Source organism: Phacochoerus africanus, chromosome 12 (genome assembly GCF_016906955.1).
Source record: "Phacochoerus africanus isolate WHEZ1 chromosome 12, ROS_Pafr_v1, whole genome shotgun sequence".
NCBI lineage: Eukaryota > Metazoa > Chordata > Mammalia > Artiodactyla > Suidae > Phacochoerus > Phacochoerus africanus.
Window position 1 is genome coordinate 62,404,960 of NC_062555.1, and position 26,905 is coordinate 62,431,864.

General features: G+C 40.8%; 1 protein-coding gene across 20 annotated transcripts in view; it reads right to left on the reverse strand.

Annotated features, from left to right (window-relative positions):
* Positions 1 to 26,905, reverse strand: part of PARD3 (par-3 family cell polarity regulator) — a 629,826-nt gene that overhangs the window by 141,674 nt on the left and 461,247 nt on the right. For 17 of the 20 annotated variants that reach the window (XM_047755497.1, XM_047755490.1, XM_047755482.1 and 14 more), the window contains 2 exons: positions 26,677 to 26,787; positions 15,849 to 16,088 (listed from right to left, as the gene is read on the reverse strand). In XM_047755497.1, coding sequence (XP_047611453.1) covers positions 15,849 to 16,088; positions 26,677 to 26,787 — 351 coding nt within the window. The remainder of the gene's footprint in view (positions 1 to 15,848; positions 16,089 to 26,676; positions 26,788 to 26,905) is intronic. The other 3 variants (XM_047755493.1, XM_047755500.1, XM_047755498.1) reach the window with 1 other exon arrangement.

A 26,905-nucleotide genomic window follows, 5' to 3' on the forward strand; every position in this document is an offset into this window, starting at 1 on the left:
AAGAGTGTCGAATTCAGGGAAGAGAATGACGGAAATGTACATACTCACCCAGAGCAAGCCACGCGAACCCAGCGTACGAGACTGTTTAGTGAATGGAAAGGGTCTTTAAGAAACACTCCACAGTTCAGCAAGATGAATAGAGTAGTTCTGGGCAAACAAGGACTGACAGTTTTTAAGGGTGGCTAACATCACCTGACATGTAAATGTTCTTTTAATTCTCCATAGATGTGTATGTACCTATTGGGGGCTCATTAATTTTTTTCAGACATACTTCGATAATAGAAATCTGGGCCATGAGGAAAGTCAGCACGATGTTTTCTGGGAAATATTAAAAAGACAAGACAGTCTCCCATCCAGTGAAAATATTTACGCTTTTCAGCACATCGACACTGACCAAATGTTGAAGCACACAAATTTTTATTTCTTAACATGTAGCAGTTTTTGCTCAGCTTCAAAACCGGCACAGCTGGTGAATGTGAATCACAGGTAATTTATAAAAATGATATCACATGGCTACAGGAGATGGGCATGGAGTATTCCATAATTAATCTGGAAAAAAAATGAAAATACCTCTCTAGTCACCTTTTTGTTTTTGATATTTGTTCATTGCTAGAATCAGCTTGTCAGAGTCTCAATCTATGCTGGGGATCCTTCCATGGTTTAGATTAGTGACTTCCAAAAACACCTAGGACCTTCTATGCATTTAAAGAGAGGAGCGTGGAATTGGGGTTTTAAGAGGCGCCAATCAGATGCTCACCCTCTGCACAGGTTGTTTCCGGCTGAGATCAGTCACATGCAGTCTAAGGACAATTTAAGAAGAGGAAAGGCTCTTTTCCGCTCATGCATCATATTCATTAATATAAGGACCCCTCTCTCAGCCTCACTGTGTCCAAACAGCACCCTGTAGGGGGCAGCACCAAAGCCAAGCACAGTGCCACTACCTGGGGACACAGGTACGCTGCACATCAGAGGTCAAGTGCGAGTCTGCATCTAAACTACATCTAGTCAGTTGTGATGGAACATGATGGAGGATGATGGGAGAAAAAGAATGTGTGTATGTATATATATATGTATAGAAAAAGCTGGGTCGCTTTGTTATACGGAAGAAATTGATAGACCATTGTAAATCAACTATAATAGAAAAAAAATCTAAAATAAAATAAAATAAAGCAACCAGAAAACTGTTTTGAAAACAAGGTACACACAGAAATAGCAGTCTCATCTGCTGACTCACAAGAGGCCTCATTCTTTCAGCTTGATGGTGGAGTCTAAGAACACGCCCAAACTATTCCCTTCCTGCCTATACCTATGAAAAGTCAGTCCTTACTCTCAGAATATAGGAAGCAAAAAATCTGCATGTTATTATTCACTGTCCAAATGATGAAAGAAAATTGCCTAAATACACACACACACACACACACTCCTTTCCACAGCCTAGAACCTTTAGCTTTAAGTACAGTTAAAAAAAAAAAAAGTTGGATCAATTAGCAGCCCCATGAATGTTGGAAACATATTATCAGTGTTTCAGAGATGAAAGAGTATAGTACAAAATGAGCAAAAGAGAGAACGTTGAATTATGTCTGCAGTCATAATGAATCAAAGCCCAGAAGGAGGTCTGCAAATCAGTGGGTTCTAATGAAATATTAAGGTAAGTGATTATTGATGAAAAATGAATAAGCCTTTTTGATTTGGGCAACCTTTAAATCACACCTAGCTAATTAAAACAACTCAAACGCATTCATTTACTCCTTGATGGGCATTTAGCTATCCTTGGGTATAATGAGACTTCATTTTGTGAGGTATGTACATAGCTGCTGCCAGGTACATGGACACGTGTGCCAGAAAAAGCCATAGCATAAAAGCAAAAATCTATCTCCTTTTCATATTTGATTTATTGTTTCTGAGCTAGGAATAAAAAAAAAAAAACCACACAGGGACATTTCCTGTTTACCATAAATAAAGCATCAATAATACTCTACTACATATTTGTTAACACTGAACCTTATTTTAATTAATTATCATATAATGAATACAAGGCATTTATAATACCAATATTATGCAATTACACAGTAGTTTTTATTCAAATGTATCACAGGGCTATTGAAAACAGCCTTATTATTCCAGCCCACATCTCCAGCAGGAAGCCGTACAGCATCTGCAAAGGTGGGTACCAGCCACACGACACGTCACAAGCTGTGGGAGGATCTGACTCCATCCTCCGGCTGCACCGTCTTCACTCCTGTCCTCAAACATCATGGCCCTTGTCACCGTAGTTTCCTGTTTTGGAGATGAATCTATGCCTATTCAAGCTCAATGCTAGATCAAATTTCTGCAGGTTAAGTTGCTTCCTAATTACAGAAATCAATCAAATGTCCAGAGTCAGGCACATTTTAGCACTGGTCTAGAATGTAAAAAAAGCTGTAGGCATCCACTGCAGCATCAAAATTAAAAGTCAAGAAACCTAAAATAAGTTTTACACACAAAAGATGCTCAAAAAAAAAAAAAAAAAAAAAAGAGAGAGAGAGAGAGAGAAAGAAAGAAAAAGAAAAAGAAAAGAAAAAAACCCAGAATCATTCAATATCTTACTCACAAAAAAACAACTGATGGGGCAAATTTGCAAGTTTTTAGCCTAAATGTCCTTAGAACTCAAGACTACAGATGCTACTGCAGATGGTGGTGGTAGTGGCAGCATAATAATAACAGCAGCTAGTACTTCCTGGGCTCTCCCTTTGTGCCAGGCAGTATTTAAAGTGCCTTATGTGAGTCATTAAATACACACACACACACACACACACACACGCAATGAGGTAAGTTCTGCCATCCCCATTGCACAGACACAAAGAGAGTGAAGACCAGTTCCTAAAGCAGCCTGCATCTCTGTTCCCAACTGTGCTTAAGAATTTCAAGTGACATCGGAATGTAAAGGAAACTTGGAATTAACATTTTACTTGGCTGCCCTGATGTAGGTTCAAGGTATTAAGTCACCTTCAAGAGACGAAAGCACCTATTGCCTTCGCAACTTGTACCTGGTATTATGACCCCTTAAGTATCAAAGCAGAGACCAGAGAAGAGAAGCAAAAGATACCTGCTATCTGGTTTTTATGCAGATTATGTGGAGAAAATTGTCATGATAATCAGTAGGTTCTGGGATGGCAAACGTTTTATTTAAAGTCACATTTTCCTTCATGAAAGACAACCCTATACTTTTATTTTGAAAAAAAAAAATATATATATATATAAAATATATCTTCACAATTCCAGGTTTATACGATGTCAGCATGGAAGAATAGCAGGATTTTTCAAAGGCAGCTAATTTATCATTATTTTATCTTTTTTTTGTCTTTTCCAGGGCCACTCCCGCAGCATGTGGAGGTTCCCAGGATAGGGGTCGAATCAAAGCTGTAGCCACCGGCCTACACCACATCCACAGCAACACAGGATCCAAGCCGAGTCTGCAACCTATACCACGGCTCACGGCAACGCCAGATCCTTAACCCACTGAGCAAGGCCAGGGATCGAACCCGCAACCTCATGGTTCCAAGTTGGATTCGCTAACCACTGAGCCACCACGGGAACTCCTATCATTATTTTAGCTACAACTTTTGAAAACCTACAAAGAAATTTGTCTTCCCCCTATTAAATATTTTGTCTATACACGTTTCTAGTAGAAATGGGATTTTAGGGGAATTTCTTTGAAAGGAATTTAGGATCATCCTTTTCTATTCCAGTGGTGTTCACATCAAAAACTGTGCCCCATCCAAGCAAAATGTAAGCAAATTTGATTTATAATCTATGTTAGAATAAAAACAATCTGTAATGTTTAAAAAACTAAAGGTTTATTGCCAAGAGCACTGTTAATCCTTTACCTGAGTTCCTGGCTGCTCTTTAAAGTGCAAAGTATGGTATCTTTTTTTTTGTCTCTTCTAGGGCCACTCCTGCGGCATATGGAGGTTCCCAGGCTAGGGGTCAAATCAGAGCCGTGGCCGCTGGCCTACACCAGAGCCACAGCAAAGCAGGATCCGAGCCGAGTCTGCAACCTACACCACAGCTCACGGCAAAACCGGATCCTTAACCCACTGAGCAAGGCCAGGGATCGAACCTGCATCCTCATGGATGCCAGGCAGGTTCGTTAACTGCTGAGCCACAACGGGAACTCCCAAGTCTCCATCCATTTAGAAGGTCAGGGCTGTGCGTGGCCTGTTCCAAAACTCAACATCCAAAGTGGCAGCGGCGGCTTAAGGATGCCCATCTTTGAGGCACTGAAGTACTTCGAACCCGCAACCTCATGGTTCCCAGTCAGATTCGTTAACCTCTGAGCCACGACGGGAACTCCAAAGTATGGTATCTTTTAAATACAGCCTTTAATTCAGGCTTTATGCCATTGCCCCGGCTCAGATTGACGTTACCAGGCAATTCCGCGTCACCACATTTCAGTCTGAACTCATGCACCCGCAGGACATCCTCCAGACTCCTGAAAATCACGTTCTTCATTTCATCTGGGGAGTCTAAGCCTTGTTATGAGCTGGGGTCCCCGGCCCATGATTCTCAGATTTGCTCCAGGCTCAGGCAGGCTCTGCCCTGGGGAGATGAACACTGCCCCAGGCCGGGCCAGGCTGGTCTCTCTGGGAGGTAACCAAGAATTTCCACCAAAACATGGGTAATGAAGAAGCACAAATCCAGGCTAACATTAGTTCCTTGCTCCATCTCATCGGCTTAACTTTTGAAATTACAGTAAATCTATTTATAAAGCAGCTAAGCTGGAAGAGCCACCCACTCACCCCACCATTCTGACAAAAGGAACTGCCTAGGAGATCCTTACCTGGCCCCAAGGTACTTTGTTTCGAGGACAAATATTTTCAAACTCTGTATTCCTAAGGATTCAACAATATAAGCCTTGTGTAGTTTATTGGCTAGAACTAACAATGAAGGGTATAAACTGATACAGAATTATCAGTTTTAAAAATATGTGTGTTTTACAGAAATGTATATTTATAATAATATTCATTCATCCATTCTACCAACATTGATTGAGTCCCTTGTATTCAATTGCATTTATTTGTTTTTTTGGCTGCGCCCACAGCAGGCGGAAGTTCCTGGGCCAGGGAGCAAACCTGTGCCGAGCAGCAACCTGAGCCACAGCAGCAACCTGAGCCACAGCAGTGCCTTTAATGCAATTTCAAATGCATATTAAATAATTACTATGTATCCACAGAATATATGAATTATCTAGTTATTTTCTGTTATGTGACAATACAGCAAGTTGGGAATTTTCCCATTTCTAGCCACATATCCATTTTAGTGGAAGAGTCAAAGGACTTCCTTGATTGGAAAAAACAACAAACATCATTTTTAATCAACTGCTGCTTCTCCTTAGGTTACACAAAATCAACCGATGGGGCCCTCAAGAAAGGAAAAGGGATGAAGCAGCAAAGGGAGAACCATCAACGAGTTATCCACACGAGGGCTGGGGTGCTCAAGGAAAAGCTCTAGAACAGCTGGGAAGTTAATTTAAAAATGGATTCGGGATTCAGATCTTGATAAGTCTCCCAAGAAGTTGAAAGTGCATCTCACAACAGGGCTCCATATAAATCCTCATGAATTTATATTAACAATTGATTGATATTCCATCCTGGTGCAAGAGCAAGAAGGAAAAAACACCGACGTAAGACCACTAAATTCCACTAAGATTGGTACTTGAATCCACAGGTTTGGACTGTTTAAAGGACAGAAGAACCAAGGGTTAGGGTCAAAATAAAAGGATGAGTGACCATGCCAAACCGTATGTAAAGCAGGATCTTGACGCTTCTGCCAGAAGACCAAAATTAAATGACATACCAAGCAGCTAAAAGGGATTTCCACCACAGTGTGGCCAGCTCCTCATCAAAGACCCAAAGATTCAGTGCTTTACAAAGACAAAGGCATTAAAACAAGACTCTCATACTCTGCTGAAGGACTATGTGCCTGCTAAGTACCAAGGTCTAAAGAGTTTTCACTTATCTTCACACTTCCACAGAATATTAAACTTTCTCTAAGGCTAAAATAAATATATAAAGAAACACTCCCCCCCACCCCCCCTTATACATTGCTTCTCCAAACAAATTGTGGTTTCAGGCAATGGTAATCAACAAAAAGAATTAAATGAGAAGTCTTTAAAATTAGCCATGACCTTATTTATGGCTTCATTACTTTTGAGATTTCATTTGTTGGGTTGTTTCTGTCACCTCAGCCTTTAATTTAATTGCAGCATCTCTAACTATATTAGAATAGCTTAATGAATGGTGATTGCTTGTTTTTACTCACCCAAATTTAACATTTGCAGAACATATAAACACCAAAGAGCCACTTAATTCATCCATGTATTAGGTGAAGTTGGCTTTATCCTTTGAGACTGATCCTCTATTAGGAAAATGTGACGTGAACCAATACGACACAGTCTGACATAATTAGGGATGAGGCTGAGTCGAGGGGTCTTAGGGGCCCATAGACAAGGTGCTGAGGGCTTGGAGTGCATCATGGAGACAAGAAGAAGTCCCAGAAGAATTTTTTTAAGCAAAGAGAATGAGGTGCCAGATTTTAATTTTAGAGTTCAAATTCCAGGTATTGGGTGAAGGAGGGATTTGAGGAGAATAAGGCTGGAGGCTGGGAGAAGAGTTAAGAGAGGCCTGCCAGTATCCATGGGCAGGGGAACTGAAGGACAGAGAGGGTTTGGCATGATTTGGAATGTAAAACCGGCAGGCTGTGTCAGTGACAGATGTCAGGGGAGGGAGGCTGGCTGCAGAAGAAAGGCTTGGTCCAGAGTAAACGTGTGAGTGGTGACCGAATTCTCTGAGGTTAGGCTGATGACACTGGAGGAGGTTGGGGATCAAAAACCATGAACTTGGTTTGGAATGGGTTGGATTTAGGTGCCTGGGAGACCCAGGAAGCCTGAGCTGGTGGTGAACTCCAAGGATCTGGGGCTTACAGGAGAGGACTGGGCTAGTGCAAACTCTGCCTCACTAGCACTTCCCAGCAGTTAAAACTATACCCAAAAGGAACATGCAGGGAATTGCAGTTGTTCTGAGCTTCTGCCTTAGGGAATTCTAAATTAGGGGACAACAGAAGAGAATCTCTAAAGAGACAGTTAAGGAACAGTCAGAAAGGTGGCTGGTAGCAAGAGATAGCAGTACTGTACTTAGAAACTAAGAGAACAGAGCTTCAGGGAGGCCAGAGTGACCCGGAGGGAAAGCACGAAAGTGTTCCCTGAACTAGGAGGCCAGGAGGCCACTGGGAAACTCACACACCATGATGGCTGGAACCAATCCCCACAAACCCACTGCCTTAAGATAACTCCAATTTATCATATTTGAGTCCTGGAGGTCAGAAGTCAGAAACGGGTTTCACTGAGCTTAAATCAAGGTGTCAGCAGCGCTGATTCCCTTTGGAAGCTCAGGAGGAGAGCTGACTCCTGGCTTTTACCAGCTTCTAGGATCCACTGTCCACCTTGGCCCATGGCCCCTTCCTGTCTTCACAGCAGCAACCTGCATCTTCAAGTCTCTCTCTGACCTCAACTCACCAGCCTCCTTCATTTATGAAGACTCTTGGGATCCCCTGGGCCCATCTGGATAATCCAGGGGAACCTCTCCATTTTTAAGATCCTTAACATAAGCAGATCTGTGTGAAAAAAAAATTATTCCCGGGTTCTGGGGACTAGGGCGGGGGCTCCTTGGGGGAGGCGGCTTTATTCTGCCCACTACATGGACTGAACAAGATGTGGGAAAGAGGAGACAGTGGTCTATATCAATCCTAGATAAATCTTTCAGGAAGTTTGGATTAGAAGCGAAGAGGAAAAATAGGGCAGAAAATAGCTAGAGGGTACAAAAGGATTTTTTTTTTTTTAACAGCATGATAAAGACAGTATTGGCATGTTTACCAGCTACACATAAGTGACAGCAGAAAGGCACAGGCTAAGAAGGGAACAGGAGCAGAGACTGAGGAGCAGGTGTTTTGTAAGGGGTGGGGCTGGGATTTGGAAGAGGGTTCACACAGTCGGCCAAAAAGAAGGAAAATGGATCCTCGACAAGCAGGGAGAGACAGGTGGTCCAGGCACAGACAGAAGTGGGCTGTAGGTTTGGAGACGAGAGGCCTGTGGACAGGGCCTTTGTTGAGGGGGATGAAGCTAGCCAAGGTCAGAGACGGCTAGCAGGGCCACTGAGATGGGGCCAGGGTGGAGTTCATTAGTCAGCAGTGGGACCCGATTGCAAAACACTTGCTACAAAGCGATTGACTGCACCTGAGAATTACTTTCTCACGTTTCAAGAAAAGCAGAGATTCTTTTTTTTTTTTTTTTTTTTTGTCTTTTCTAAGCCGCTTCCACGGCATTTGGAGGTTCCCAGGCTAGGGGGTCAAATCGGAGCTGTAGCCGCCGGCCTACACCAGAGCCACAGCAATGTGGGATCCGAGCCACGTCCGCAACCTACACCACAGCTCACAGCAATGCTGGATCCTTAACCCACTGAGCAAGGCCAGGGATTGAACCTGCAACTTCATGGTTCCTGGTCGGATTCGTTAACCACTGCACCATGATGGGAACTCCAAGAAAAGCAGAGATTCTTAAAAAAAAAAAAAAAGCAAAAAACTAAGTAAATGTAAGTAAAATGGTATTTGACTTTTTCAATAGCAAATACAACTATGTTATCTGACCCAACATTTTCAAAGGAGTACATGTTTAATAACTGCCTGTATCTAAGAAAATAAGTTTTGTTCTGTGGTTGCGAGACTTCCTTTCAACACAACTGGATTCCAGTCTTAATGGAGGAAAAAAACCAAGTTCACCGAGGTCTTTTCTTTTAAAATCGGCATTTTCTCTTTTGTCGTCAAATGCATGCAAAAAGCATATGATTATGGTATTTATGTTTCCATTAAGGTGTCCTCAGCAACTTGGGGGAGTCTAGCCTACTATTTTCCTGCTATTTAGATTTATAGCAGCACAGTACCTATTTTATTTCAATTATATTTGAGGACAATGCTCTCTTGGTGGCAAATGATTGCATGGCGACAGTCAGCAAATGTCCATTAGAGCTGTCTGTGAAGTTCTTAACTACAGATTCTGGTATCTGGATATAAAAGTATGAATGGCATTGTGTCCTCAAATAAATAAAAAAAAAACATTATTGACCAGGATCCCATCAATCCTTTGTTAGTATTCAAAGTATATGACACTTCTGAATTGGAATTGTATAACTTACAGGAAAAGAAACTTTTTGGTAATTGTCAAGAAGCACTGAATAAAGTTTATGAATAACCCACCTGCAGGCTGACCTTTGGAATAAAATGATGATTCGGTCACAGATGAACAATGGGCATTTATGAATGGCCAGATAAAGCTGTACCCAATATGGAAATCATAAATTATTCCACAGCTTTATTGTAAACAGACCTTACTAAACCAACTTTCATAGGAGTTCTGATTTGCTTTTTGATTCGACTAAGAATAATGCTTTTCAAAGGGTGGATGGACCAATTGCATGAGAGTCAACTGAAGAGCTTGCTAGAAATGTGGGTTCTTGGTCCCCAGTCAGATCTACTGAGTCAGGATGCCAAAGGGTGGAGGTCAGCATTGGGGAGAAGCACCCCACGTTCTTGGTATACATGCCAAAATTTGAAAGATCACTGATTTAGAACCAGGCTTTGATCATTCTTGAGAGCATTACTCCTGCCTGTCTGCCCGACCAGGAAATAACCTGATAAAAAGAGAAATGCCAACATTTTCGCCAAGGTTTGAGTCCAAGCCTCCATCCCTATGGAGCATTGAACCTTGGAATCAGCAAGACTTTCATGAAGGTACGACACAAAGAACTTCGAAGAATTCCATGGAAGTACAAAACAAACACGTTCAAAGTGTCAAAAAAAAACCCCAAAAAGACTAAAATTGGTCAGGTGGTGTCACCACTATCCCCCAACTCATTCTCAAAGAAGCCATTTATTCAGTACCCAGCACCTACTATGCTCCCAAGTACTTGTACTACAGAAGCCGTCTGGTATGCCTCCCACTGAATTCAGGAAGTCTTAATTTAAAGAGAAATGGTTCTTGATATGACATGATTTAGGAAGAATATGCAGTGAGCAAGTCATTGATGACTGGGGTGACAGCAGCAGAATTGCATCCTCACACTTTATGTATGTTACGTACAAGGAAGAAAACCATCTTGATGCGTCCCAGTTTCGTTCCTTGCTTGTTTCTGCATCCAGATGGGGATGCTATGCTTTCCTGAGAAGAAATGTCCATTTCCTAACTAACAATCCCCACAGGAAACACCTTAAACGGTGCTTCCTGGGGACTAGGCACAGTGCTAAGCGCTTAAAAGGTATTAACAGACTCAGTCCACCCCAAGCCCATAATCCCCACTTTACAAATGAGGAAAATGAAGCACGGAGTTTACACACCGACGGTGGAAAAGCCCAGAACCAGACGCAGGCAGTGTGTGTCTTATATATCACTCTCAGCTGCAGGATTGTTGGTGGAGGCTGGAGACGGTGGTATATCAGAGTTAAGAATGACGTATGCCGTCCGTAGCACTGTATTCACAATTTGAAAGCTGCTGAGAGAGTAAATCTTAAAAGTGCTCCTCACAAGAAGAAAAAAGCTTTGTAACTTTTTAGAGCAACACATGGTAACTATATATCACGGCGATCATTTCACAATATACACTAGTGTCAAATCATTATGTTGTCCTCCTGAAACTAATGCAATATTTATGTCAGTTACAGTCAACTACTGCAATAAAAGAGGATATATGCTATCAGACATTTGCTTGCTAACATTTCTTTAAGTAGAGGCTAACAGCGAAAGGTAGAAGCGATTGCTGAGTGACACTGAAGAATCTCACAATTCTTACTTAACGTCACAAAATACTGTGGCAATGATTTGCCTGGAGGCGGGGGGAGCTCTCCAAAGGGCAGACAGTCTTGAGGGGAAGAGGATGGCTCCCCTGGGCTCTTGTATGCCTGATTCCCCACACTCAGAATGGAGTCGGGCTCCGTGAAACCAAAACCTGATGGAGGGAGGACCAAAGCAGGGAGCGCTCAGCTCCCAGGTAACGAGGGGCAAGGGAGGGAGCGCAGAACGGCTCCGCTGCTCCAGGAGCTAGGCTGCTTTCCTCTTCCTCCACGTGGCCTTTATCCCCAGGGTCTTAGATGAGCCCCACCGAAGGGCACCATCCAACTCCAGGCCCACAGAAGGGAAAATGGCAAAGGGAAAAAACTGAGTCAGCTCCATTTTCATCAGAAAAAACCTGGCTTGGCAGACAGTCCCATGCTAGACCCACTTAACTCGTTCATCAAAATAATGTCACGTGCTCACCTCTGACTGCAAGGGAGCCCTGGACATTGAAATTTGGGGGCTGGGCACCTTGCCAGCCTGAACAAAACTGGGATCCTATGAAGGAAGGAAGATGGGGAGAAGAGGGTTTGGGTAGGCAACCAGCAGTGTCTCCCCTGCTGGGGGGGGAAATGTGGGAACACTGAGACCCTGCATCGAACTCTGAAGACACAGCAATCAAATGGGGTATGTATAGTCTGCTGAAGAAGAAAGGATTAGAAACCATTTGTAATAGCTACATCTTTGCGGTCTCTGGTTATAAGCCAGATAAAATCAACTACGCCAACACTTTGGTGAACTGAAGCCTTGTTATTCATAGAAAACAGACGGGTGGGGGTCACCCACCTAATATCAAAATTCAGAGTGTTGCCAAGGGCATTGATAAATAGTCGTAACAGGAGTTCCCGGCATGGCTCGGTGGTTAACGAATCCGACTAGGAACCATGAGGTTGCAGGTTCCATCCCTGGCCTTGCTCAGTGGGTTAAGGATCCAGCATTGCCGTGAGCTGTGGTGTCGGTCGCAGACGCGGCTCGGATCCCGTGTTGCTGTGGCTGTGGCGTAGGCCAGAGGCTACAGCTCCAATTAGACCCCTAGCCCAGGAACCTCCATATGCTGTAGGAGCGGCCCAAGAAAATGGCAAAAGACAAAAATAAATAAATAAGTAAATAAGTAGTCGTAACAGTGACACTGTGACCAAAGGGTACAGTCCAATAACAGTTCATGTGTCAATCCAAATTCAACAGGCAGGGACATACTGCTAGACAGAGTATGCAGCTATCCCCCCCAAAAAAAGCAGTTTCTAAATAATGTGTAGAAATTGAGAGAGTGTCCCATTTTGACATCAAAGGCACAGCACTGAATAAATCATCCCTATTTCCAGGTGGGGCTACCAAATTCATATTTCTATTAAATAAATCAAAATGATAAGCAAGGAAATTCAGATCATGGCTTTCTTAGTGAACAAGAAAAATCCCAGAACAGATTCAGGCTACGCCTCAGACTGTCAACGGACCAGTGATGCGCTCATGAAATCCACAAATTTGAATAGTAAAGTTCATCTGACACCAACAGCAAACTCGGGTGAAATTTAGTTAGCTGATGGGAGTTTCATTATTGGGTATAAACTCTCTGAGGAGTTTCAAGTTTTATGTTTCCATTACTTAACTTTTTAGAAAGTTAATAGAAGCATATTCCAGATCATCTTATAAATGTATTATTTCTCCCTCTGAATTTAAGGTAACAGACACAGAGGCACCGAGACATGCTACTTTCACTGTCTCCAGTTAATGGTAATAGAAGCAAGTTGGACTCTGGGCATTAAGGATGCATGGATACGGCACGCAGGTCAAAGGTCACTGGAGAGAGACATGCAAAGGAACTGCAGAATCTAAATGAGAAGAGCGATGGTTGAACTGAGCCAGCCCTTGGCTGGTAGGGCAGACAAACAAACCCAAATGAACCTGCCAAGGAGCGGCCCCCACCGTACTCATGATTTGTGTGAGGGTTTAGATTTTAAAAAACATTATTGGCCACATTAAATTAATGCTGTTCATTTGAATGTAATGGTTTTGCTGTTTTGTTTGTATTTAATTTGTAAAGATGTTTGGTTTTATAGTGGTATAATGGCTGTAAACAGAAGGCGTTTAGTCCTATTTTATTTTTATACATATTTAAGTAACATTATAATCAAAACAGTTTAACTCTATACTGCAGTATCAAGAGATTGTCTTTTAAAGAGTCTCCACACAATTCAAGTCGGAGAAAGTTTTTTTTTAACAGCTTTGACAGAAAAAGGCAAGGGAGGGGATGCCATTATTTCCAAGCTGAATTCATATTCCTGTTAAAGGTCGATGAAGAAATACCTCACAGGTGTCATAATCCGCAGTTTCTTGGATTAGTGATATTATTGTTGAATGCCTATCTCAGTCTCTGAAAAAAATAATTACAAAAAACGAAACTGAAGGAGCTCCCACTGTGGTGCAACAGGATCGGCAGTGTCTCTGCAGCGTCAGGACACAGGTTCGATCACCAGCCTGGCTGGCACAGCGCGTTAAGGATCTGGCATTGATGCAGCTGCAGCGTAGGTCACAACTGCAGATCAGAGCTGATCCCTGGCCTGGGTACTCCATGTGCTGGGGAGTGGCCAAAAGAGAGGAATAAAAAAAAGGAAAGAAACCTAAATTTCTGTGATGCTTTTTTTTAAAAAAAAAATGATACCTCTTTTGAGTTGGAAGTGTCTTAGAAATCTTTCAGCCCGGTCATCCTTCTGGGGCGCTAATGCATAGAATGTAAAATCCCTGACACATAGCTGGCTGGGCTGAGCAGGGGTGAGGCTGAGGGGGGCTTGAACACAGCAATGTGTATGACGTGATCCTGAGCTGTGACCCACACCCACCTCCCATAACCAACATCTCCTCTGGAATGCGTTGCTGAGTGGGGTTTGGATGGAAATGAATTAGGAGGCTGGGTTTCTGCAGATAGCCTGTAGGCTGGGCCCCGTAGCAGACAGAGCCCTTAGGAAAATCTACAGAAATCTGCAGGGCAGGCTTAGATTCTTGAAGGGCCCTGGGGTTAAACGGGGGTCTAAAGCAACCTGTTTCTGGATCCCAGGAGCTGGAGGGACCCCTTCTGTTATGCTGGACTTCGAAGCCACATGAGTCATCACTATCAGTGATTATCTTTTAGATTTTCAAACTAGATGTGGAAGGTGCTGGAAATGATTCTTGTTTTTATCAATAAGCAATAACACGCTAAACTAACTATCTTTTGGTTCCTCCAGCAGTTACTGACTGGCAGTGCTTGTGTTGCCACTGTCCCTTCACCCAGGAAAACACTTTCAATGGGGCATCCGTGGCCTTCAGATGTGACCTGGTCTTTGACAATTGCCTTTCACAAATACAGCCAAAACCTAGTAAAAGTTTTTGGTTTTGCTTTTTTAAGAAAATGTCACCACTGCTGGTAATAACCCTATCCTTTGACTCCTGACCCATCTGAATTAGTTACTAAGCACAGTGAACCTTCTACGTGATGATCATCAACTATGTTAACTTACAAGAATCATTACAGTCAACCTCAAACAGATGTTCATACAACAATTTTCAAAACCCTAAAACCAAAGCAAACCAACCAACCAACCAAAGAACAGACCAATAATCTGATTTGTTTTCCCCAAGATCTGCCTCCCCTTTTGCTACTCTTTAAAATGCTTCTTTCTGGGTATGCCTGAGGGTTACCTGCTGCCTTTGCAAACCCTCTATGACAAATAGCTGGAAATAAATAATGAAAACATAGACTGCTTGCAAAATATAGCCCCCAGATAGCACATGGAACTTCGGACACATCTTGAGTCTTGCCGCGGTTCTTAAAGCACAGGACCAGCATCGGACCTGGGAACTTGCTAGAAATACAAATTCTCAGGCTCCACTCCAGTCCTACAGAGTCAAAATTCTGGAGAAAGGTTAAGCCATCTGTGTCTTAAGAAGCCCTCCAGGTATCTGATGCACACTAAAGTCTGAGAACCCCTAGTTTGGTTTGCTTTTGGCCACGCCTGTGGCATGTGCAAGTTCCAGGGCCAGGGATCGAACCCTCGCCACAGCGGTGACCCAAGCAGCTACAGTGACAACACTGGATCTTTAACCCGCTGCGCCACAAGGGAACTCCTGAGAACCACTCATTTTAAGTGAAACCCACTATTTTTAAGGTCAAAGCTTAGCTCTACCATAGAGCAATGATTATAAGATACCATTGTAAGATGAGATGGGTTGGTTGTATATATTGTTTATGATGATAGCAGGCATGTGTTGCAAGTAAAAAGAAATGAGTATTATTTTCTTTATGAACCAAACTTTACGTGGTGCTCGAATATATAAACGGAAGAGTGGAAAAAGATCTGATTTTAAATTGTTTCAGATAAAATTTGCCCTAAATACATAACCATTAACAACAGGGTCAGCACTGCAATCTGTTTCTGTTCTAATATATGGTCATGGCTCGTAACAAGCAATTTGAAGACTGGCTATACTCTACATGGCATCTACTAATAATTTCATAATATAAAATCATGTCACCCCCAAAAAAAGTGGCCCAAATAAATCGTAACTGGAACAAATCATAGCATTGCCCATTTATTTAACTACCACGGCTAGTGGCTCCTCAAGCAATAAAAAGAAATACGCCTTAAAAAGAAAACCTATAGTTTCAAGTTTTGTTTTTCATTTGAGTTATAAACTACAGGTTAGTTGTCCCATATGAAAACATTTTAAGAACAAGATGAACTATGCTGGGAACATTAAAGAAGCTATCAAAATCTCCACTGTTCCCTCCATGAAGTTTCAGCTTGTGTAGACTCCATACTCTTCAACGCAATGGTTTTTTAAAGGCCATTAATAAAAGGCAGTTCTGGTTTGAGGACTGATGAACAATCCACTCCCTAGTCACCAACTATATAAAAGCTGATTTGGGAGCAATACCCTGATTGCTCCTGGAGCCTACCTGTCTGCAGGTAAAGGTTTGGAATTCCGTGGCTTCTTCACTTGGGCATACAAAGCATCCATCACGCGGCCTTCTCTGGGGCTCTGGGGTCTGGTGCTGAGAGCCATGGAGCCTTCATAGGACATTCCCCCGTACATCAACTCATCATCACAGCCAAACGTCCGATGAAAATCTTGGATTTCAGCATAGTCACGCTCCCGAGCCTGCCGCTCCCTAAATTCTCGAGTTTTGGCTTGAATCCTGTCAAAGTAGAACAAGTTGGAACAAGAGAAACGAGCCCTTTTCTAAGAATTGCAGATAGAAATATTCATCGAAATGTGCTAAGACATTATTTCATGCAACTCTAAGAAGATGGATATGATAAAGGATGTTATAGTCATGACGTTAGATTGTCAAGGTAATGTCATGGATGCTCAAAACTGATCATCTCATAGAGCTTTGTTCCCGTCAGTAAGACACAGTTGTCATTTACATCTTCATTGAAATTCGCACTTATTAACTAGCTTGAAAAATTCACCGGAGACAAATAATTTTAAGCATCCACTTGGGCTTTACTCATAAAATGTTTTGAGGCAAAAGTCATGTTTTAAAAAATCGCACACACACATACTATATATTTATACACTTATGTGTGGGTGTACCATGTATAATCTTGCTCACTGTAAATACGCCATACACATTCAACAAACTATGAAGTTTACCCATGAATCCACACACCCTAATTCTTTATTAATGGCAAAAGAAGGTCTCAGTTTAATGACACTGACTTTTACCGTGATGTACACAGAACTGGAAAATCCTGATATTAAGGATAATAAGGATAAGATGGCATGTATCCAAATTCTGAAACAAAACTTGCCTGTGTTACAACTAGGGAACAGACCTTAAATAACCACTTTTACTGAAGATATGTTTAAATATTTCCTAAGAATTTACTAAGCTACTTGGTGGAAAGTCCTCTTCAACCAATTGACATAATGTATATCCCAAGTCAGTCTTAGCTGAAAATAATTAAACTACCCTTGATAGAATTTCGATAATTTTGGATGGGAAAATTTTTTCCATTACATACTTACAAATATAAATGTCCACTTACAAGTGAAATCTTGTTTATAAAAAGCAACACTTTGGGCTGTTTGTTTGTTTGTTTGTTTATTTACTGTCTTTTCTAGGGCGGCATCTGTGGCATATGGAGGTTCCCAAGCTAGGGGTCTAATCGGAGCTGTAGCTGCTGGCCTACGCCACAGCCACAGCCACAGCCACTCGGGATCCAAGCTGTGCGAACCATATCGCGGCTCACGGCAACAACAGATCCTTAATCCACTCAGCGAAGCCAGGGATTGAACCCGCAACCTCAAGGTTCCTAGTCGTATTTGTTAACTACTGAGCCATGACGGGAACTCCTGGGCTGTGCTTAATATTTTATTGCAAAGTTATTTACTTTTTTTTACATTTGAAGTAGACCACTGTTAGCATAAGTGAAACATAAATGAATTCAAAAGAATATAGTAAAGATAAAAGACCAGGTAAAGACAGTCCAATAATTATTTCTCATGAATACAGACACAAAATCCCTTACCAAAATACTAGCAAACAGAATTTGCTAATATATAAAAAGAATTAAACAACATGACCAAGTGATATTTATTGAAAGAATTCAAGGCTGGTTGAATATTCGAAAATCAATCAATGTAAGGGCTAAAGAAGAAAAATCATAATCTTATCAAGTGATACAGAAAAAGCATCTGACAAAATTCAACACCCATCATAGCAGAAATCCCCAAAAGCTAGTAGTAGAGCAAAACTAACTTCCTAAACTTGATAAAAAAAGCATCTGTTAAAAACCTATTGGTAACACAATGAAGAAAGACAAAATACTTGCCCTTAAGATTAGGGAAAAGGTAAGGATATCTGCTCCGACCACTGTAATTCAACATAGTGCCATCTTTGCAACTTCCTGTAAATCTAAAATTATTTCAAAATAAAGCTGCGTTTCTTTTTAAGCTGGAAAACTGTCCCATAGCATTGGAAGCAAAATTTGCAATTTTTCATCCTTTTTTTTTTTTTTCCCTTACATTTAGCTTGTCACCATTGTGCCAGTCTGGTTTTCCAAACTGGGGACTTGCCAATTCAAATTTCTCTAATTTCCTTATTTCACACTTAAATTCATTTCAGTAGTGTTCCTGAACAGGAGTCCAGGGACATTTGAGAAAGGCCTGTCTGTGGCTGTGCCGGATTTCCTGCACAAATAGTTCTACCTACACCTCATCAAGCAGTGTCCCCCAGCCACTGGGGCAACCAAAAATGCTTCCCATATTCCCAAAACCTTCCTAGAAAGACCTTACTTCCTGAGGAGAGAGCCAATGACGTTCTTAACTCATGAGGCAATACCAGAAATACCTACTTTCTTATCAGGGGAGTCCAAGAGTCCAACAAAGATAAGACCCACATGAAAAATAGCAGCTCAAATTCTAATATCAAATTTAGCTGAAATTATCATAGATTTTTATTATAGTCTATGTATTCATTTAGGAGCAAATAGGACAGTCAAAGATGCTATTATAGAAGCTGATTATCATGAAATGCTAGATATCCATGATGAAAAAGTTCACATAAGTTCAGAGCTAATTTTATTCTTTTCAAACCATGTCTGTCTTTTTTGACTCTGTATTCAGCCAGAAAAACTATCACAAGAGGGAAATGATTTCTTTATTCCGTGATGATCACTTGTCTCATAACTCACTTTACTCACTTTATACTGACTACTTTATTTGGTCACCATCAGACAATCACCTGTTCACAGGTAATATTCAGGGTGACTGGGTACCACACAAGTCCTAAAGTCTGGGAACCGCCCCCCCCCCAAAAAAAAATTTGAGGGGCGACACTACCCATAAAGGCAAAACGGAATTTGGAGAACCTCTTGAAACCAAAGAGAGTGATTTGGATGGGTTTAAAACGGAGTGAATCCTGTGGTTCTTTCAAAGCAAAGCTACTTCAGCTCATTTAGGTTGGGATGCGCAGCCCTGTTAAGCCATCAGAAAACAGAATAGGAACATTCTCTTCTCAAGGGATGCACAAAACCTAAATAAATCTTCCCAAATGGCTTACACATCTGTTTCAACATCTTACTGATGGGTCCTGGATGAGAATGTCCTTTTGTTCCAAATTACACAGAAACTCATGTTCACTGGGTGTCAAACCCTAACAAGTCAGCGGCTCAGAGGAAATGCTCAGTCACGTGAGGAACGAGTCATAAATGCCAGTTCTCAATTGCTTTCTTTTACTCAAAGTTGCACATTTTTACAAATTGCTGCTCATCACCGCATCCCATAAACAGTACAGTCACATCAATAGTCCCTTCTGAAAACACTGATTTTTTTCTTGCTAAGCTCCAATAACGTAAGAAATTATATTTTTATTGTTTACCTTGTTGTCACCAATGAATTTATCCCCGAAGTTATAACCCTCCTTTCCACACTGGTGGTTCATACTTCTAACGGAAACCTTAGAAATAAAATTCCAGTATTTCTGCGGCCAGCGATGATGGGACTAAATGCAAAAGGCTAACAAATTTGGTTACTAGCCTGAACCAATGTGCATTTTAAGGTTCACCCTAGAAATCAATGCAAATGAAGCTTGCAGGCAAATGGCACTGAAAAGCAGAGTTTTAAAACTAGGAAAGCACCGTTGGGTTTTGGTGCATTTTAGTGACAATTCAGATAGCAAAAGATGCAAATGATTTTATTATACGCTTTTATACTTGAAGGTCTTGTTTATTATCACGTGAGAAAAGGGACTCTGTAATACAACCAGACGTTGTAATTCATGTTGCTGTATATCAACATGTTGTATATATTTGCACTTCATGTTTTCATTTCCATCGTTTTCTTATTTCAGCAAAAATATTTGGCCCAGGGGGAGAAAATATTTTTGGTGTCCCAATAAAAATAGCATAGTTTAAGGAAACTTTGCAAAAATTGTATCTTGCCGTTCAGCCCTTAATGGTTCCAGATGGTCAATGCTATAAAAGGACACCCCGTCCACTCTTTTAGGGTGACCCTGAGGTCACAAATGATCTCTAACATGTAAGAGTCATCCATCTTTCTGAACAGTCGTGTAGTTGTTTGGCATTATCCATCTGATTTACCGCAGGCCAAACCTTAGCAATGACAGAAGTAACTGATTAGCCCAAAACTTAGCCAAAGAAATAAATGTCTATTGCTTTAGGCAGCCCAGAAAGTCCTTCCGCACCATAAACAGGAGGACCATTCTGAGGTTTAAATGATGGCAGAGCGCCATGCTGACGTCAATGGGCAACATCTTTATGCACTAGTTCCTTGTTCTTGAAATGATAAAAATAAATAAATAAAACCACTCTTAAAACTTTTTATTAAGACTTTAAACATGTTAGTATAGAATTTATCACTTCAATTTGTTCCGTTCCAACATAAATATTCACACCTTTCTTTTTTGTTAGGGGAAAAAAAAAAAAAAGGCTTTTCCATTATGATAATGAAATTGCCTCGAACCTGCATAGAAAATAATACACAAAATAATGTAATATACTAAATAAAGTAATAAGGTTAATTTCTTTCCTGCTGTCACGAAATTCATGCTAACAGTCTCTCTTCAGCTTGACGTCAATTAATGATTTTCATTCCAGGCTCTTGTCACAGTGTTCACCACCCTTTTCTCTAATTAAAATGGATGATGCATGATGAAGATAAAACACACAAGACTTCTGTTCTTGTAACATTTCTATTCATTAGAATTTTTGCTTTTACAATAAATGGCTTTTAGCACTAATTGCAGTAAAGCGAAATGAAAATAACTTTTTTATGACTATGAAGTATAGTCTTTATGTATCCAGAACAGATACGCGGCAGGAGAAGCATTACTGAGGAACCAGCGTCTCAGGATGGAAAATCAATGGGTTCTGAAATTACTCAGCTGTATCCAAAATACTTCCACCTCCAAAGCTATGAAGCCTCAACACACAGAGCCACCAATGGTGCATTTTATGAAGAAGACTCCCAGGAGCAGAAATTGACCTTGAATGAGCTTAATTAAAAAAATTTTTTTTCATGTCTACAGAAGACAGAATATACTAATATTAGTCTAATATAAAAGGAAAAATAAACTTAGATAAGTGGTAGCTATCGCCAAAACAATGTCTAAGAGCTTGAAATCAACTCCTTGGGGACAGGTTTTACCTCAAAAGCATTGCACTACCATCCAGAAGACTCATTCTGGGAACACAGTTCCTGGATCTTTTCCCAACAATATTTCCTCTCTCGAAAAATCGGTATTACAGAAATTCATCAAATAAAACCTAATTTCATGGCAGAATGAAATTTAAGCTACAAGGCGACTGGAAAGAAAAACAGTTCGATTTAACAGCAGTTTGTGGTCAACTGACTGAATGCTTTATTTACCCCTCAACACACTTCAGCAAATGGCAGCCTTCAGAAATCTTCAGCTTACTCTGCTCGATAAATCTAAAAATTTCCACCTATCAAGATATAAGCTGCCAGTGAGGTGCCTGTGCTTAAGGACCCAAAAAGGAACAATGTCCCACTAAATCAGAAGACAGTTGTGATCCTAAGTGGGATTTTAATATTTCTGTAATATTGGGGCAAAAATCATTTTGAAAAGAAAAGACTTGCATACTCTGAATGGGTCTTTAAAAATTCTTGAGCAGAAACAACTCTCGTCAAGGTATATTTTGAATCCAAGAGAAGAAGGCAAGCTGTTGAAATCCACAGCGGTACCTTCTAATAGGTGTGGGGGGAGTTAGACGTCATCCTGTGAAGTTAAAATGAGGTCACAGCAGTTTGAAAATAGAATGTGGTTAAAAGGGGAAAAAGAGGTAAAAGTAAACCATTCATGGGCAATACCAATGAATAAGACAACCACAACTTTTCCAAAGTCTAAGCAGTTACAAGAATGCCCACCCACCATGAGCCCTGCGCCTGAGCGTGTGTCCACCTTTTCCATTCTACTAAACGCGTAAGTTCTTGAGAACTAGCTCTAGACCCCAAATTACCATCTATATGAAGTATGCATGACTAACTTTAGCCCCAGCAACTTCTCCCCATCCTTAAGCTCTGTGGTCACCAACTTGCACAATTGATTATAACGTCTTATACTGATTTTTTAATGTCAAGAGGTTTACATCGTTTCTCCTTCTTAACGAACATAAGGAATCCCTGAGAGAGGAAGAATTATAATAATAATACATTTTATGCTATCATTTTATGGACTTAATATATCGTGAAACCACACAAATTTCTCTTTTACACTAATAAAACACTAGAGTAATATTTCATTAACCAGAACACACAAACACAACACACTTTCATAGATAAAGCCACTCATTCATTCACATTATGTTCAAGCTTTCACCAAGTGTCCAAGCACCTACAATTATTTCCAACTCAAAGAGATGCTACAACGCCAAATACGTCTAAGACAGCTCTCATTAAAAGTAAAACTGCCTTTCCTACTCCAGTTACAGACTGTCAATAAAATCTGTTCCAATTTGCCCAAGTACTGGTCTAAATGGTGTACATTCCCGAAGTTAATAGATTCTTGAAAAATTGTGTTCACCTATACAATGATTTTTTTATAAAGACGCCTGATGAATTAATCTCATTGATTAGAGCTGACTTGTCTGAAGGATTCAAGAGGTCAGAATAAATATGATGAACTCTGTTAGATGACAGAAAAACATTTCTTTCCACTCAACACTTAAGTTTTAAAAGTCAAGCTGTGTTTGAATGACAATGTATGATCTACATGCAAAAATTATCCAGGACATCTGGGTTCTGGTGTCAGAATTTAGGAAATCTGAACATTAAGTTCCAAGCCAAAATGAGTGAAACTTCTTTATTCTTTCAGCCGCACAGGGCATGTACCTATTATTGCTATATAGAGTATTCTTGTCATTTCACAAATTTTTTTTTTGTCTTTTTGCTATTTCTTGGGCTGCTCCCGTGGCATATGGAGGTTCCCAGGCTAGGGGTTGAATCGGAGCTGTAGCCACCGGCCTACGCCAGAGCCACAGCAACGCGGGATCCGAGCCGCGTCTGCAACCTACACCACAGCCCATGGCAACGCCGGATCCTTAACCCACTGAGCAAGGGCAGGGACCGAACCCGCAACCTCATGGTTCCTAGTCGGATTTGTTAACCACTGCGCCACAATGGGAACTCCCATTTCACAAATTTTTCATTTATGCAATTTAACTTTGTTATTACGATGCTACAATTTAATGTTAATTTCTGCAAAAACTCACTAAGAAAACAGGTATCATCTTCTGAAAAGGATCTTACCAACTAGGAAAGACCACAAATAAGTTTTTATCAAAGTGTCAAGGACTTGCTCAAAGCAGACATTGGGACCTGTTGGTAAAACTAAAAAGAGAAACCAGGAAGAGGCAGCAAGCCTCTTTCGTTTTAGTTCCATACACCAATCACTTGGCTTTTAGTTTCTCCATCTAAATCAAATGTGGCCAACAGCATCACGGAAAGGGTAGGGTACCAGGCTCAGAGCTCAGAGCCAGACATCAAAATTGCACATCCCACGACCAGCTAACTTCACCCTTGGTGCCTTCGTTCCTGAGAGGAGATCTCGGATATGCAGTCTCCAGTGTGCAGCAGGAGGGACTAGGGGAGAGAGAGAGAGAGAGAGAGAGAGAGAGAGAGAGAGCAGACCCACACCGTGACGGCAGCGAGTGAAAGGAAAGGGAGGGAAGTTAGGAAGAATGAAGTCAGATTCAATCTCAGGCCCCTGCTCCAAAGACTCTGATTTACTTTCACTATCTAAATAGATCTTAACGTGGTTGGAAAAACCATTTTAAACCATACTCATTGTCCTTTCGATTTTTCGATACACTATCTTGAGAAATAGTCAAGCTTCATGGATTTGCACAGACCAAAAAAAAAAAAAAATGGTATGTGGACACGTCATAACTAATAACTAAGGAATGTCAGTTCTTCTATTTTTATATGGAATCAGCCAAAATAATTTTTGGAACTCAAGTAGCTACAGCAGTAAATAATGTTGCAGGAGATGCTTCACTGCCAATCAGCAGTGAAGTCAAGGCTGTGATGAGAATATAAGCAGTGGTTCATTTCTTTTTCTCTATGATTTCCAAATTCTTCCCAGAGAAGCTGCCGTTTCCGTTCTCAAAAGGAGCAATGCTGGTGCCAACAGTCAGAATAGGAAGGAGGTCACACAAAAAGCAGGCTTGCTCCATCAAAATAACAAACACTAAACAAGCACCACTTAGGCAATTCAATGAGTCTCCTGTATCCACTTGCTCTGTTACAGGATCCATGAGTTTAAATAAAACATGCTTGTAAAAATTGTTAGTGAAACACAAAGTCAAAGTATAACAGTTTTCTTAAATTATGAATCTAATTGATTTTTTTTAATGGACCATTCACTTGTTCCTTGACCCCAAAAGATTCTTTATTCTAGGCCTCCTGTATGTTGTAAATTCATTAGAACCAACCTAGTTCCCAGAAGTATTGCATCATTAGAGGTACAGAAATGGAGATTAAAAGCAAAGCTGAGAGGTGAACCTTGCCTTAGGCAAATTAATAATACAAGTGAAGCCATTATGTAAAACCATTGTTTGGCTGTAAAAATGTGACTATGCATTATAAAAATATTTTGGAAAATGCTGATAGAATTCCACATTGAAACTGAAACTGCAAAAAAAGAGGAATGTTTAGAATATGAAAAATGGGGCAGGATTAATGCAGCTCTCCCTTCGGCTGGCATCAACATAGAGAAAAGGGAAATGCTTCTTTCTATCTCTTAAACTGCTCGCTGACTAAATCACATATTTGCCTTTGGATAAACCTGAGTTCATACATTTACCTTGGGTATAGTCTTCCTGAAGGAGTAAGAGTCTATTAGGCTAGACGTTTAAACTACTGAACACTTAAATGTCATATTCCACACACGATGGAACACGCCACGTCCTGGTCTAAAAATAGTGAGTTTATTTATAAGTTTGGGGAGGCCCAGATGCGTGAGAATTAAAGAGAGCTGGGACAGCTAGAAGAGTGAAAGGATTTTTTAAAAAACTGGAGAAGAACCAGAAGAAACCCAATCTTGCATCATAGATTAAAAGTGCATATTTTCCCCATTCATATATTTTATACTCTGAAAAGCTGTAGAATCAGAGTAACTATCCCAGAAAAACAAACCAAAAAAAGAGGTATAAGAGGAATGAAACATAGCCAAACACAAATCCCTTCTAAAGAAAACCCTGTGGAGTTCTTTCTTTCCTTGTTAAGAATGAGATCGAAGGTGCCCCGACTCTAGAATTATAGTAAGAATACCATACTCAGTCTTAGAAATGCAGGGCTACAAGCCTAGCTATGGATGACATTTAGCTTTATAACCTCGATCAAAGCACCAGACACTCCCTGACACCCCAGATTATTAAAATTAAAAGAGGCATAGTAGCGCTTGCTGCGGCATCTTGAAAATGAAATAGATGGGACAGACAACCTCACCCCAAGCCTGAAAACCCTAATAACCTAAGGGCGAGATAGTTTTCTCACCCTCTACGAATTACAATGAGAAAAATTCTAATTGCTTATAAAGTAGTTTTCAAGTGTCTGCGTCAAGTAACTTTCATTCATTTCATCGGTCTTTGGGTTCCCAAGATGAAATGACCCAACAATCAACATCAATCTTTCTGGAAGAGATGGAGTAAAATTTAAGTAGAAAATGTCACACAAAATGTGATAGTGAAATAGAGGGAGAAAAAAGAAAAAGATGTCAGGTTTGTTAGGAAAACAACACAGTAAAAAAACCAACAGCCTCTTCAATTATTATAAAACAAATTATTTTAACTGATATGCAAAAACTTGAATAGGTTTTTTTTTTTCCCCGCTTTTTACAGCCACACCTGCGGCATATGGAAGTTTCCAGGCTAGGAATCAAATCGCCAGAGCTGCAGCTTGAGGCCTAGGCCACAGCCACAGCAACATCATGTGGGAACCATGTCTGCGACCTATGCCACAGCTTGCAGCAATGCCAGATCCTTAACCCACTGAGAAAGGCCAGGGATCGAACCTGCATCCATCCTCACAGATACAATGTCAGGTTCTTAACCCACTGAGTCACAACGGGAACTCTAAGACTCAAATAGTTTTATTTCCAGATGAGTATTTCTTTCAAATTATTATAATATATTAACACATTCATAGATGAATGAGACAGAATTTTACATACTTCTTGTGATTTTAAAACTGATCATAAATCCAGCATTAATGCTGAATTATTCATCTCAGGCGCCCCACTATCTCCTAGGCAACGACCTTAACTAAAACCAATAAAAGTCATTTTAGTGTCTCAACCAAAAATGAGGGGCTTTTCTTTCTTTCTTTCTTCTTTTTTTTAGGGCCACACCTGTGGCATATGGAGGTTTCCAGGCTAAGGGGTCAAACCAGAGCTATAGCTGCTGGCCTGCACCACAGCCACAGCAAAGCGGGATCCATGCCACATCTATGACCTACACCACAGCTCACTGCGACTGCGGGAGGACAGGGATCGAACCCGAATCCTCATGGATCCTCGTGGGGTTCAGGGTTCCTTAACCGCTGAGCCACGAAAAGAACGCCAAGGGTGTTTTCTTTTCATTGTTCTTTAGGTTGTATTCCTCCATCAGTATTTTGACTGATACAGAAAAAAAAGTGAAAATAAAATGAAAGCAATTTCTTTCTATTAAAAAGAAAGAAAGAGTGAGAAGGAGGAGAAGAGCCCTCCTCTGATGAGGTTGAACCAAGTCACTGAAATCTACCTCTCCTGCTCCTGCTTCATCCGCACTCTCTCCTCTTCGGACGTCAGGGAGTCCTGGATTTTTATTTTACCCGTTTTCTCAAGCTTGTCATCTTTCCGATGTTTGCCAAACCTGTTGATAACAAAAAATTCTAACTCATCAATATATACAAAACGCGTTGCCATGCTTTTGGGACAAAGACATACGCACTCATCAAGTGTCAGTGTCCTCAACCCAGGGCCCTAGTGTC